General features: G+C 41.5%; 1 protein-coding gene across 3 annotated transcripts in view; it reads right to left on the bottom strand.

The window, feature by feature from the left end:
- Positions 1 to 15,558, bottom strand: part of EP400 (E1A binding protein p400) — a 3,509,270-nt gene that overhangs the window by 1,371,646 nt on the left and 2,122,066 nt on the right. For all 3 annotated transcript variants that reach the window (XM_044065578.1, XM_044065569.1, XM_044065563.1), the window contains one exon: positions 14,725 to 14,883. In XM_044065578.1, the coding sequence (XP_043921513.1) occupies positions 14,725 to 14,883 (159 nt within the window). The remainder of the gene's footprint in view (positions 1 to 14,724; positions 14,884 to 15,558) is intronic.

A 15,558-nucleotide genomic window follows, 5' to 3' on the forward strand; every position in this document is an offset into this window, starting at 1 on the left:
GTTTATAGGTTTATAGATTAATACTAAGCTAACTGCCCTTGTGAGACATTTTTAAGCCTAGTCAATTATCCCTTATGAGACTCAAACCCTGCGTAATTTGGGATGCCACTAGGGCAGTTTGTTTGTGGGGCTAATCCTGGTAGGAACAGCAGCCTTTATGAGTCACTGATGTGGTTGTACAGGGTTTCTCACAGGAATTCAGCACAGGCTGCTGTGTTCTCAGGTTTTGGAGGGGCACTGAATTTTGACAAAACACTTAATAAAAGGCCATCTGCCTTGGAATATTTCCTGTTACTGGTTTTAATGGGATTACAGAATTGATTTAGAATTCAAAGGAAACAGCTTTATGGTCAAACCTTATCAGGGAGGATGGGACTTTGGGGGGATGGTATGTACAACATTTCCCTAGATTTGTGTGCACTAGGACTAGTATTGTTGCAGCCTTTAGTGACCATATTCAATATTTGGTCAAGGGTGTTGGTATTAAGTCCACAAATCTATGTAAATTTGAGGAAATGTAGGATTCCCAGTCTCAGAAGAGTAATAAAGTCCACCATGAGTAGGTTGGATGCCAAGTGTCTCCAGTAGTTCCAGGTATGCATTGTAATATTCTTGGGATATGCAAGGTGACCTACAGCTGGCTAAAATATGGTACAGGATTTTGTCTATGTTGATCTGTACGTGGAGGAACTCCAGCATATTATCCTGTTTGACCACCCTAGAGGTACACTTCTTACTGACATATACTGAGAAACCTCCATCTTTAGCCTTTGTCTGTGCAACTACTGGTCAAAGTGTGGAAGTCACTGAAACCTTACACTGCCAGAGTACTCTCTGCCACTCAAAACTATGTCTCAGTAACTGCACAGATGTTTATATTTGTGAGGGAGCTTGTAGGGACCATATATTATTTTAGGCTCCTGGCACTGAGAAACACCACCTTGAGGTTCAGTTGAATGGTATTTCTTACAAGTATGCATCTAGCGGTCCAATGAGGAGTTGCAGAAACTTTCATTAAAAACTGTCATAGGATGACAAAGACACTGCTTCCTTCACATACGTATGCACACGCATTTTTGTGTCAAAGTTTGGCAAACTGTACTATATTTGGTTTTCTTTAGGACATGGGTATATATAGATTCTGGACAGAATGCAACACACATGAATGACATTACATGAAAACGAAGTATCACATATATTTCCATATCAGTTCTGTTTTCTGTCACTGCAAAGCTTTCACTTCTTCTGTCCCTGTATCTGTTTATCATCCACTTTTTCCCAGTGTCTCTTGACAGGGCTGTAGTGGGGAAGAGTGACAGTCAGAGGATGAGAAACTCATCTAGCAATACGATTTTCTGTTGCTTATGGTCTAGTCACTACCCTAACACCACATATATGCAACCACACTGTACATTTCCCAGGAGCACATGCACGTTTCCACATGAGGCCACTGAAGGTCAACAAGAGTACAGCTTGACAAAGCCAGTGATGTATCCTTTAACCATAAGCTGTCAGCTACACACCAATTCTATAAAGTGTTTTGACACTGCAGGTGGAATGGCCTGCTTCTACCATCCACAGTGAGTGAGCAGATACTGGCTACTCATTCCCACTCTTCCTTGCCAATTCCAGCTCCTGGGTCAAACTGGTCTTTAGTCAAGACTTTACACCTCTGTGCCAGAGAGACAGTTGACTGTCCAAGTATAATTCCTTCACATGTTAACAAAAACTGTCATATTGGTGGTCTGAAATATGAACTTTAAGATGCATGTAATGAGTGCAGGCCCCATTATACTTAGTTTCTGTTAAGTATTGGTAGAGATATTTTCTTCAAGAGAAGAAATACATATCCAGAATATATACAAAATGAGGTGATACAGCTGAAAAATACATTTTTTCCAACAGACACATAAAATGACAAACACCAAAGTTGTGCATGCAGTGCATTTTATACCTTAATGCTATCAAAAATATTTCATTGAAACTTGCATTGTAATGCATCAAATAGTTTCAAAGACACTGAGATATACTTGTACAGTCAAGTTTACCTTTACTGTAGATGTTTAAGGCAAGTCAGTGCTGCAGTTGCTACTGCAGGGAACTCGGTTACATATGGATGTCAACACCAGCCAGACTTTCAAAAACGAGCACCAATGCCCCTAGCCTAGTATGTCACCTAGATATCTTACACTCCTGTTATAAAGGCTGATGCACGGTAAAACATTTTCAGCTCTTTCTTGCCCAAAAAGTGTGAAGCTTGATATTGCACAATTAAATAACTTACTGCTCCCAAGAAGGCCCAAGTTGATAAGCTGCATAAGAGATAATTATTCTGTTATGGCACCCTAAACAAAAACAGATACAAGGACTACTACAAAAAGGTATAAACACAGGGCATGAAAGGGGGAGGTTATTTACCTGTCCAAGCCCATGTTCAAAAAGGACTGTGGATGGGAACATGACTGCAGCAGTGACTACAATCAAACATCTACAACTATGGCAAGTTGACTAAACAACTGTACTATGGTCACTGTGAAGTTCAATGCTGATGTCATTAGTTTAGGGAAGACTACAAAAGATGGCACCACTTGCAGGCAAGGTGGTTGGACATTTCAAGCGAAGGAGAGGCAGCATATTCTTTTGAACAGCACTGTTGAAGCCCTTACCACTAAAACTGAGGTCTAGCATGTCATGTCTAACTTACACCTAAGAAAAGGTTTATGACAGCAGCTATGCATGAGGTAAAAAGGGACCGGATTCTGTCTTGCACACGTTTTCATGATTATCATGGCAGAAATAAATACAATAAGCTACCCACCTGGAAACTGCATGTTTGGATATAAGGAGGTATTTTATTTATTTTCAGCAAATACTCAACAAAAGATGTTCATCTTTTCTAAAATATTTTTTTCTATTCTAATAATATCTCAATCCCAATCAAGGGAATGCAAGATCCTCTCTCCCCTTACTTTCAGAAAGGGAAAATCACTAGTAACTGGCAAACTTGGTTGACTACAACTTCAGTAGTCGATCTGGGCACAAAGTGGGATTAATGCCCAAGGCGGTCCTGTTCTTGAAAAAGTTGAGAAAAAGGCTGTTAACTCACAAAGACCTGGAACTCTTGGGATACCCTTCTAACCAAGGTAAATGCTACCAGGAAAAGGTTTTCAATGAAAATAATTTTATAATCTGCCATGGTCCTGGTTCCAGTGAGGCTAAGGTTGTTTTTTCCCAGCATAACACTGAAGTCCCAAGCTGGAACTAAAGTCCCCCCAAGTGTCCCAAGAAGTAAGATGACCATTAGGAACTGTCTGACAGGTGATCTGGAAATCAAGAGGAATGCAATGGTAAGCAGGATGAAACAGCTTCTAGATGTAAATTTATTGAAGTACACTCTAAGACAGAACAGGGCATCCTGAAGAAGTAAAGTAGAGCATGATGGCATTTCCCCTTCATTAGGGTGCAGGTCACTCCTGATGGCACTTCTCCTTCATTAGGGTGCAGGTCACTCCCTTAGCACCACAAAGATTACCTTTTCCATTCAGCCACACATGAATTTCTGGTACCTGGTCTCAATGACTCCTCTCATGGTATTATGCAAATATTTATAACAGTGGTGCCTAAAGGGAAGAACTACATCCTCCAGATGCAAAGTTCAAGGAGGACAGGTTAGGATGTATTAGGGAACCCATGCACAACATTTAGAGATCATCTGCTGAGGCAGCAGGATCATTTCAACTCTGACTATTCAAATCAAGTGAGACAACCACTGATTAAAAAGTGGTAATGGCAATCATCATGACTATTGACTTCTCCTCCCCCACTTTTGTCATTATCCACGGGAGCAAAGGTAGGGGTGGGAGTGTGGGGAAACATACAGGACACACAACTCCACTTCAGGAAGAATGTATCTACTACAAAAATTCTTCTATGATGTGCTCTACAGAAGTATACAGTTCTTTCCTCAGACAAGAAGTCTATATCTGTAACACTCCACCTGGCCACTAGTGACAGTAATACATTCCTGTGGAATACCCATTCATATGATTTTGTCGATGCCCTACTCAACTGGTCTGTAATGGAGGTGTATGCCTCCTGATGGTATACATATAGATATCAGGAGAAGACAGAATTTCAGTGCCATTTAACATGTCTGCAAAACCATTTTATACAGACAGTACTTGTGGGTACATCAAAGTTTTTTTGACCTACCTCATGATGCTAGTGATGTCCATCACTATCTCCAGGATTATAGTCTTCCAAAGTGTTCTGAATGCCTAAAGAGAATGCTGAACTGCAAGTATTTCCTCCAGATATTATATGTAGCTTGCATTCTTTTGCCTTCCAGGAAACCTGTACTCTCAGCCCACAGGTGTGTCCCACCTAGACCTGATTTGAGGCACCTGTGGTGAGGTAGTGATTTTGTTGATTCATTTTAACTGCTTCTCGATACAGGGTAAAACAGCCATCTTGTCTTAATCAAGGTATTTATGTAAAAATAATAAAAGGGGGGGGGGGGCTCCTGGACTGGAGGAATGGCAACAGGTTTAAGGCAAGTCGAAGCACAAAAGTTCCACAACTCTCTACTGGGGAGCAGAGTTCTTAACAGCTTGCTGCTGGAAATGTTCTGTCATTAAGCTGATATTATCCCAAACAGGTCTCTGATCACAGTATACTCACCAACTGCATCAAAGCCCCAGGGGGCCATCTGTGATGCTCAGTCAGGGTCATCCCTTATTTTTTAGGATCTACAGAAAAACTTAGTGTCTCTGTGAAGATCATCCTCTTTTGAGCTGAAGGTCCGACTCCAAAGATGGTTTGTCTGGGGTGGGCTGAAAACTCTGTCAAAACTGAAAAAAGACCTGAGTCAGTTTTGTCCAATCTTGAGAAGAGGACAGGAGTAGGCTGTGGACAAAGTACTGACATAAAAGACAATCTTTGCATGCCAGAAGTCCAAGTCACAGACGGGGGTCTTAGGTTTGATGTTTTTTGAGAGATTTAGGATGGAGGTCCTTAAGCTTTGGTTTGACTAGTCACTGCACAGTTGTCCTCTTCCATGGTAAGCACAGGTAAAGAGCATTTGACTGATCAGTAGGTTCATAGGTTTATACTAGGCTATCTGCCCTAAGGCATTTATAAGCCTAGCCCAAATATTTGTGGCTTACGCCACCCCTTATATAAAAAAATACTGTGCCCATTAGTTTGTTGTGCCTCTGTCCAGCAGTGACACAGAGATGATTCCCGGGATAAACCTACGATCTCCCATCCACAGGTCAAGATTTCTCTTGAACAGAGCCAGCAAGGTGCTCTGCCTCACATGGACCGGGATTTTATTCCACAGCATAGGGAGTCTCTGAGTGATAAATCTATCCCTCCAGCACGTCCTATTTATATCTGTGCTAAGGTTTAAGTTGCTTGCTCTAGTGGTTTTGGTGGATTTGGATTTTTTGAGGTGGAGCATGTCCATTAATTCCGGTTGGACATGGCCTTGTATGTCAGGCACATGTCACCTCTGAGCAGACGGTATGCAACTGAATAGAGCTGGAGTTTCTTCAATCTGGCAGCATATGACAGATTTTGGAGTCCCTTTATCCTTTTGGTGAGGAACTTTGGGGTCTCTCCAATTGCTGCAGATGTCGGGTGAGATACATCCCGAATGGGGCATTGTACTCGATCATTGGTCTGATAAGTGAAGAGTACAGGGGAACAATGACCTCACTAGATCTGGATGTGAATCCCTTCATGATCAGGTGGGCAATGTAGAAGGTCTTTCTAACCACTTTAGCAATGTGAGTGTCAAAAAGGCCACTGTCAACCGGGTGCCCCAGGTCCCTGATAACCTCTTCTGTGCTTAGTGGATTGCCACCTATATGGTAGCTTGGGGTTACCTTGTTTTTCCCAAAGGGTATGACTATACATTTTTTGGCGTTTAACTTCAGGCCATGGCTCTGGCACCAGCTATCTGTTTCCGTGAGTCCCTTCTGAAGGATATCCGTGTCCGATGCACTTTCCACTATGGCACCCAGTTTGCAGTCGTCTGCAAACTTTGTCAGCCAAAGTCCTCCCATGTTGGCCTGTACTTCTGAGAAGTAGATGCCGAACAATAGGGGGCCAAGGACCAAGCCCTGTGGGACACCACTTGTGACCGGCTTGGAGTCTGACATACTGCCAGCAACTCTAACCCTGTGGGTTCTGTCCTTAAGCCAGTTTGCAACCATCTTGTGACATATGGGTTTACATTTAAGCTGGTAAGTTTTTCTACAATACCCGAGTGGGGTATTGTGTCGAAGGCCTTTGCAAGGTCAAGGTAGGCTGTATGGACTGCCTTTCCCTCATCAATGGCCTTGGTGACTGTTTCGAAGAAGTCGACCAAGTTCAAAAGGCATGATCTGCCCTTGACTAAGCCAAACTGGGTCGGGTCCAATGTCTGCAAGTCCCCTATATCTTTGTTTATGAGCTCCATTATGATCCTCTCCATAGCTTTGCAGACTAGACTTGTTAAGCTTATGGGGCGGTAATTACCGGGGTCCGTAGAGGCACCACCTTTGTGGAGTGGGACCACAGTTGCCGTACGCCACTCCTTGGGCACGTATCCTGTGGTAAGGCTGAGATTAAACAGCTGCCTTATGTGCGGGTTTAATTCCTCATTTAGCTCGTGTAGCACGGGGACACCATCCGGTCCCATTGATGCTGTGTTTTTAGCTTTAGAGAGAGCAGCTTTCACCTGCGCATTTGAGATGTCTGGGAGGCTACACTCTGCTGGGATAGTTATCTCTCCTTTAGGGGGGGAGAGGGGGGGGTGAAGTTTGCACTGAACCTGTCTGCCAGTATGTTGGCAATGTCTGTGGGTTCAGTGATTTTTGTATCATTTTGGACTAATTCTGAGCATATCTGGGAGTTTCCACCCAGGTTCCTAACATAGCTGAAAAAGGCCTTATGATTGTCCTTTGAATCCATGGCAATTTTTCTCTCAAAATTGGCCTTAGTTGATTTTATGAGTGCTCGTATTTTTTACTAATAATGATCAGGGGTGACTTCCCTTTTATGGATTTTGTTCTATCATGTAATAGCTTTCTCCTCTTATTGTAAAGTTTGTTAATGGCTGGGGTCCACCAGACTGGACGTTTGCCCTTTGTGGAAAGAGTCTTGGTTTTATTTGGGATTGCCTGATCCATGCAGTCCTGGAGGTGTTCATAGAAGGCATTTGTAAGGGCTTCCGCAGCTTGGGTTGTGGTTTCCACTGGCTCAGGGGCCTTGAAGGATACCACACCAGTCTTGAGTAGTGTGACGTTTGCTAAGTTCTTCACTGTGGTCTTTTTTGTTTGGGGTGGGGGCGGGATGTGGATTTCCAGTGAGATTAGTTTATGATCAGATCTCACCAATGAGGGATATACTTCCGGTGTGGAGCATTTTGTCCCCATGTTTGTGATAATGAGATCTAGTATATTTTCTCCTCTCATGGGAACAGTGACTAGCTGTTCCATGGCATTTGAATTTATGAACTCCAGGAACCGTTGGGCTAGAAAGTTAGGGCTTGAGTAATGTTCCCAGTCTATATTCGGGTAGTTGAAGTCACCCAATATGATGGTGTTTGGAGATACATTTATACCCTCCAGTGTCTTCAGGAAGGCTGTGTGGGGTTCCTGAGTTTGAGGGGGTGGCCTGTAGATAGATGTTGCTCTTTGGCAGACAAATCCACATCCTCTTCACTGAGATCCAATGGCCTTTCAATCTCTTGAGATGTGTGTTCTGCAGAAGGTGATACCCTACTAAGGGGGGTATCACCAAAGAAGATGCTAATTTAGGAGTGCTCAAGCACCTCCATGTATCTAATGTCCTCAGAGCTAAAAGGCCCAGAAGGGGTAATTTGACTCTCTGACTTCCTTCTGATTCTCATTTTGCTTAAAGACATCTGGCTGTCTACTCTACAAAGACATGGCAGACTCTGAATACATATATTTTGGTTAAGGTAGGGATGACAGTGTCTCACATGTACCGGTCTTGGGTCTAAATTCTTCTAAAAACTCAAAAATGGGGGTTGTGTTCAAAGCCAAAGCAGTAAATGCATATGTCATGATGGTATTTATTTATTTGCAGTTGGTTTACCAGGATAGTCCATTGGGCCAAAAAGAACCCTTTTTCAATTGAGCCCTGTGCAGAAAAGCTCCAAAAACAAGTAGCAATGTTACAGTAAGGTATTTGGTTACAATTATTCAGTTACTATGGACTAGTAAAAAATGAAAAGAAAAAGGAAACTTTGGAAATACAGCAGACTAGTGAACAAATATACAGATATTACAATCTTGTAAAGCAGAAAACAAAAAGTTTACAATATAGAAACTGAGAAGCTTTTACAACTTAGGGTAGGGTTACACTTGAGGTACCTTTCATGCATTCAGGATAAATAGCTTAATACAAGCAAGAGCAAAGATCTTTGAGCTTACATAGAATTTTTATAATATAGAAACTGAGTAGCTTTTTCATCTTAGGGTATGTTACACTTAAGAGGTACCTTTCATGCATTCAGGATAAATAGCGTAATACAAGTAAGAGCAAGATCTATGAGCTTAGGAGAGTAAGTGGAAATTACCAGTATGAATAGGGGAGGAGATTATGTGAGGTGGGAGCAGGAGCATTACCACTGAGATATTAGGTGTGAATGAAGGGATTTTTTTGAATGAAAAGTGATTTGAGATAGTACGAATGGATGGGGGAAGGGAGTTCCAGAGACAAGCTAGACTGTAGGATAGGAGATTTTTTCCTGGGGGACAAATTGGTTTATACAATTCAATTAGGTTTTGGTTGTTAGATCTTAGTATTCTATCAGGGAGGTGCATTTTAAAGGTAGAGGAAAGGGAGGGGCAGAGGGAAGGGTTGAAGATGAGCTTGTGTGCAAGAGTCAGTTGGACGTAGGTGAGGTGATTGGGTAGTTCTAAACATTTTAGTTTGTGGAGAGATGAACAGTGATGTGAGGAGGACTTATGGGTGGTAGCAAACTTCGCAATTTTGTTATAGCAAGAGGAGAGTTGTGTTTTGAGTGAAGACTGTAGGTTAGTTAGGAGTGGGGCTCCATAAAGGAAGGAGGGAATGAGAAATGTGGTAGAGAGGGTGAATTTAGTGGAGGGTGTAAGATAACGATTCTGTTGGTAGAGCATGCCAAGTTTTTGGTGTTTTTTTATGTTTAATTGAAGGTGAGAGTTAAATTTAAGCTGACTGTCAATTTCAGTCCGAGAGATGCATTGTTATGACTAGTAATAGAGAAAATACTTGGATTGAAAGAGGTAGCTTTGGAGGGGGTGAATACCATTAATTTGGTTTTGGAGGCATTGAGTACAAGGTGATGTTTTTCCATCCATTGTTTGGTGGTTGAGAACGCATCTTGTGTAAACTTTAGGAGTGTAGGGATGGAGGTAGCAGAACAGATAATAGATGAATCATCTGCGTATTGGATAATTTTTGTAAAAGGGATGGAGTTGTGGAAATTGTTTATAAATATATTGGAAAAAGGGGACCCAGTATGGATCCTTGGGGAGCACGGTTGGGGTGTTGATGAAAGGGGAGGTGACGTTTTTCCATCTTACTGCTTGATATCTATTGGATAAGTAGCTAGTGAACCAGTTCAGAGAGGAAGGTGACAAGTTAAGCTTAGAGAGTTTAGTTAGGAGTAGATTGTGGGAGATAGTATCAAAAGCCCTAGAGAGGTCAAGCAGGAGAGTAGAGACAATGTGGCCAGAGTCCCAGGCTTTGTTCACAGCTTCCAGGAAGGAAAGAAGGGCAGTCATAGTACTGTGACTGGGTCTGAAACCATGCTGTGTTGGAGTTAGTAGGTTATTGTCTAAGAGGTGTGGTAGGAGTTGTAGACGGATACACTTTTCTAAAAGTTTAGAGATAGGAGATAAGATAGCGATGGGACGGAAATTAGTGATATTGTTATTGCTGCCGCCTTTGTGCAATGGTACACAACAAAAGCCTTTTTCCAGATTTGGAGTACTGAGCTTTCTTGAATGGAACGGTTGATTAGAATGCTGATGGGGTAGGCAATGGCTTCGGCAGCTATGCTAAGAAAGTAAGAAGGAATGTTATCAGGGGCATTAGAGCATGGTTTCAGTTTCTGAAGCAGTTTTTTTTATTGTAGATGTGGGTATAGGTTTTAGTGAGAATGGTGGAGATGGGGGGGGGATTTGAGGATGTTGATGATGGAGAGGAGATAAAAGGAGAAGCAGAGGTAAGGGGTGAAAAGTTGGTAGAGGAGGATGGGGGTATAGTGGGGTGTGTGGTATGGTTAGAAGATGAAAAAGATTAGGCTAGTTTGGAGACAGAATTAACGAAGAAGGTGTTGAATTGAGTGGCCAAATCTATGTCTGGAGCATTAGGGTCTGGGCTGGGGTTATCTGGTTTGCTGGGATTAAGGAGGGTGGAGATTCCTTTCCAGAATTTTGGGGGGTTTGTTTTATTGTTGTTTTGGAGTATGGAGAAGTAATTATGTCGATCAGAAATGATGAGCTTTTTTACTTTGTTTCTGAGTGTTTTATATTCATTTTGAGCTGGGGGGTCTGTATTTTTGATATGATGACCATGCTTTACCTCTGAGGTGCATAGTTGCTAGTGTGTTTTTTGTTAACCAAGGGGCAGTTTTGTTTTTTATTCTTTTTGTTTTTATGGGAGCATGGTGCTCTAGGAGGTTTAAGAAAGGTGAGTTGAAGTGGGTGACTGCTTGTTCCAGAGGTAGAGTTTTTAGGGTGTTCCAGTTGACTGCTTTTAGAGAGTTGGAAAAGGTAGTGGGGTTGAAGTTTTTTTGGCAGCGAGTAGTAATAAAATTATGAGTAAGATGTAGGGGTGAGGCAAGTCGATGTGTGAATGTGTGCAAGTGGTCACTAAGGGAATCAGGCAGGGTGCCACTATTTGAGAAATAATGAGGGTGGGAGACTAATATTCAGTCTAGGGTCCTACCACTGGAAATGTTTTTTGAGGGTCGGGTTATGGAGTTGATCAGCTGGGAAAATTGCATAGGTTAATGTTAAGTGGGTTTGTGAGAGACTGTATTGCGGACCAATTGATATTCATGTCTCCAAAAAGTATAGTTTCGTTGTTAATGTTGTTGGAAATCCAGGAGAGGATGTCCTCGAGTGTAGAAATATTGTCGCCGGGGGGGATGTAGAGGGAGGCTATACATATGTGTTTGTGTTTATTTACTTGAAGTAATGCCAGGAGTAGTTCTGCATTATTGAATTGGGGAGTTGGTTTGTTATGAGGAGTAACTGATAAGGAGGACAAGTGTAGAAGGGCTACTCCTCCTCCTTTTTTGTTGGTTCTGTCTTTTCTGATTATCAAGTAGTTGGGTGGTATTATTTCAGAATCTTTTATATGGTGTTTTAATCAAGTTTCGGAGATGGACAAGATGTCTGGTTTGTTATATGTAAGCCAGGCATGCAGATTAGGGATTTTGTTAACTATACTTTGGGCATTTAAGGAGGTGAGTAGTATGGATTTATCTGTTGAGGGGGATGGGGAGGGGGGCCTGGGTTGGGGTGTATGTCTCCTGATAATAGAATGGAAGTCAGATATAGGATTAGGTTGGACAGGCACTTTGTCTGCTTAGAGTCAGGGTAGAGCTTTGCTAGATTTATGAGGGATGTGTTAGTTGCTGAAGGGATAGGATATTTGTGAGGAGTAATAAGTTTATAAGGGAAGAGAATATGATGTTGTATGGGGTATAGGCATGGAGATATTGGGAAGTGTGAATATAAGACAGGTAGGCTAAAATGGTTTGTAGCATGAAAGGATGGAGTGTGGTTGGAGTTAGTTGGCTGAGTGAGGTAATACATACAGGATATAGTGAGGAGAAGTAGTAGTGGGATAGAGAAGGATAGGGCTTTTGAGAGCATAGTGAAATAAGTTACTGAGAGTAGGTATGTTGTGACTGGCTAGTTTACTAGGACAAGAGAGTTGTAAGTTTGGGGAGGAGACTGAGAGGGGAGGTTAAGTAGAGTGTTGGTGAATGTGGGAAGGAATAAGAAGTGGGTATGGAAGGGTGGAGGTGACTGGTTGGGGCAGGGTGATGGGTGTGGCTATAGTGCATAAGTGTAGAAGTACTGGGGGGGCGGGTGGGAATTGGGAGCAGGGTAGGGGAGCAGAGTGAGCCCGCAGGGCGAATGGAGCGGGTAGAGCCGAGGGAAGGCTGAGGATGAACAAGAACCAATCTGTGGAGTACTAATAGCTGAAGGTGAGTCCAGGGGACAGGGATTTGGTGGGATGGGGTGAGCCTAGAGTTGAGAAAGAGGAGTAGAGAAAACTTTAATATAGATTTATGCAGATACCAAAAAAATAAAGTAAATAATAAATAATAAAAGTAAAGATGTCATAAGTCAGGAATTGTAAGGAGAAGCTGCCATCTAGTGAACAAATGCTATAGTACACCTGTGGCTCTGCAAGGACAGATTCCTAGAGTGGGAGGAAAGGGGAGAGTCCAGTGTAAACCGGAGGGCTAGAAGAGGGGCCAGTATGTGGGGAACAGAAATAAGAAGGGTTAGGCTGCAGGCTGTCCTTGCAGGTGAGCATGCTAAACCACCTAGCAAGGACTTCAGGCAAATACAATCTGATATGTAGGATACGCAACAGTTACACATACTTTCTTGATTCCTTTAATGGTTGTTCTTAGGGGGGAGGCTTGGTCCTATTCCCTTAATGGGGAATATTTTAATTAGTTTAGGTCTGGGTTTCCAACAAGGAGCAGTCATAACAGGGAGAAATAGGACAATCAAGCTGGAGAGATATGTTGAGAGAGAGAAAAATGTGTTACAATGAACAATGGAAAAGTATATTAACACTACGCAGCAGTAGCAAAAGGTATCAGATATACAGTTCAGACACAGCAGTTATTCAAATCAACAATACAGTAGAGATGACAAACCCTCTAGCTACGTTCTTTTAAAGGAAACTGTGTGGAAATTCAGGGATAGCTGGCCCTTAATACACCATAACATACAAAATACAAGTTATTCCACAAGGAATAGAGCTGTAGGAAAATTCAGGACCAGCTAGCATTTAATACATAATAAAAGCATGGTAAATGCAGTGTCCGCCACAAAAACCAGTACTGCGACTAGGCTGGGTACTGTTGTGATACAATTTCTGTGTTCCTATAACTGGTGAACGCACGAGCAGTGCAAGCAGGATATTGAATGAAGCATTTACAATTAGAACGCTAATGCAGGTTGGCGTTTTACAACATATGTATAACTAGCAACCTATTAACTCATCGGTCTACATGTAGAGCAATAGCAATACTGTTTCCTCTTTGTTACTGAAATTCGTCAGACAGCATTTAGTAAAGAATACATAGCAGTTATTCACCTTTACATGAAATCTGTTACTTACAGAACACTTTCCTTTCTTGGATGGCATGCTTATTATCTCCATACTGGAGAAGAATGCCCAAGGAACCGCTGCACTAAGCCAAAGAACTGCAACCATCAGAAATCAACTAAATAAGGACTACAATCTCTATAAAATGTAAAGGAACTTCCCCAACTGATTTACTTATCCAAATGATCCTAGACTCCACTTTATGACCCAACCAAACAGGCTGCTGAAACACCTTGCTCAATGTAAATGACAAGAATGAACCAAAGATGATGGGACATAAATTAGCCTTTATACAAGGAATATGAAGATGTCAATGGTGTAAGGTGATGATGCCTGGTAGGAGGAGAGATACTCGGCTATGCAAGTCTGGCCAGTCCAGACTTCTCCATCTGATGAAGATCTCCCTGAAATAAAGACTGGGCACACTCCCTTTTGAAAAAAAAAAGAACAAAACAATGAAACATAGTATGCGTTCAGTTGTCAGTACAGAAGTAACATATAAACCATACCCACAGGTCTGCTTCAGCTATGCAAACATTTCTTGAAAAGGATAAACTGTGGCTTGGCTGCAATAGTCTCTGTTTTTCAACAGTAAAGTAGGCAACCAAATGTGTCCAAGTAATATCAGAACAAGAAACACTTCACATAAAAACAGTACAAAGTAATGAACTGGAAAAAGCTACAACCTCTTATGATCATTTTACAAGATGCAGAATTAGAACATATGCATGCGCATCTAAAGCCATAGGTAAAAGGAAAAAAACTTCATGAAGACTCACTGACAAAGAACAAACAGTCTGAATATGACAATGAAAATCCAAGTATGAAACGTGGCCTGGGTGATGATGGGTGTCTCTGCCTTCCCAGTACAGTGAATGTGTGTGTTTTCCATTCTTACAACAGCACCCCTAATCAACAAAACAGTTAATGCAGAATGAGGCATCTTATAATGGATGGAAGCTACAGCAATAAAATCAAGATGCCCCTTGTCCCAAAGGCCATTGTATGCCCCCTCGGAAGATCAGGATACACCGGTAAGGAAACCAGCTTCATATTTGCAATCTTTTTTAATATAAATATCTTCATTAAATCACAAATGTAACAGTGAATAAGGTACACACACATGAATTTAAAATAAATCATATCTTTTTTATGCAGTATACACATTTCCTCTTTCACAATTAGCATACTGCTGCTGCATAACTCTTCAATGCCCTGAACTCCAGCCATAAATGTAAATAAATGGGTCCACAAGGACAGAAGAGTACTGTCTGTTGTTCAGCAGGGTTTGATTACAGAACAAAATTCAATACACAAGTGAAGTAACTTCACATCGCCAAACAAACAGATAGCCCCTACCTGTTCGACTACTGCTTCCAGTTCTTCAAATTCTGAAAGCCCCTCCTCATCTGCTGCAGGTGACATTTCATCAGTTACAACACGACTTGTGAGGCCCATCTCAATGTTTTTTAAGCGTTTGTGGTGACCTGCTTCCTCTCCCTCAATGCTATTTAAAGCCTAACAAAGAAAAAAAGATTTAATTTCACAAATGCAGACTAGCACAAAGATCTACTTTCCTGCATTCATGCCACAGAACAGCAAAAATCAGTTTTACAGTAAATAAAATACACATTATAAGGTCATACGTGTCAACAGTTCACACTGATATTATACTTCTGTTGCAGCATCAACAAATTAGATTAAAAAGTAGTCAAAATCAAGAAACTCTTGGGGCAATTTTTTTCAAACCCTGGTAACAGAAAAGGAAAGCAATACCAACATGGTGACAACTTTAAAACTGATTAGATTCAGGTGGTAAACACTAAAAACAAAAAGAAAAAAAATCATACTTTAAGAACAAGAAAAAAGGGGAGAGAGATACCGACACAGATCCAGTGAAATGGATTCCTTAAGTCATCAATACAACATCTTATAAGCTTGCAAAAGTTACAACTACAGAAGGATGCAAGGATTATTACGGAAAATCAAAACATTATGAGAAAATAATTCTAGGGCAAGTTTTCAAACCTGAACACCTTCAGCAAAGTAAAGCCTGGCAACTTAACCCAGTGTTAGGTGTAACAGTACTGTGGAAATCTCAAAATGGGAAGGGGAACAATAAGGAAAGATATCTGCAAATCTGAGGGCAATTATTATCATACCAGGTGCACACCTAGCTGACTTTTCTGTCTG

Source organism: Protopterus annectens, chromosome 1.part0 (assembly GCF_019279795.1).
Source record: "Protopterus annectens isolate FY-2018-M chromosome 1.part0, PAN1.0, whole genome shotgun sequence".
Lineage (NCBI taxonomy): Eukaryota > Metazoa > Chordata > Ceratodontiformes > Protopteridae > Protopterus > Protopterus annectens.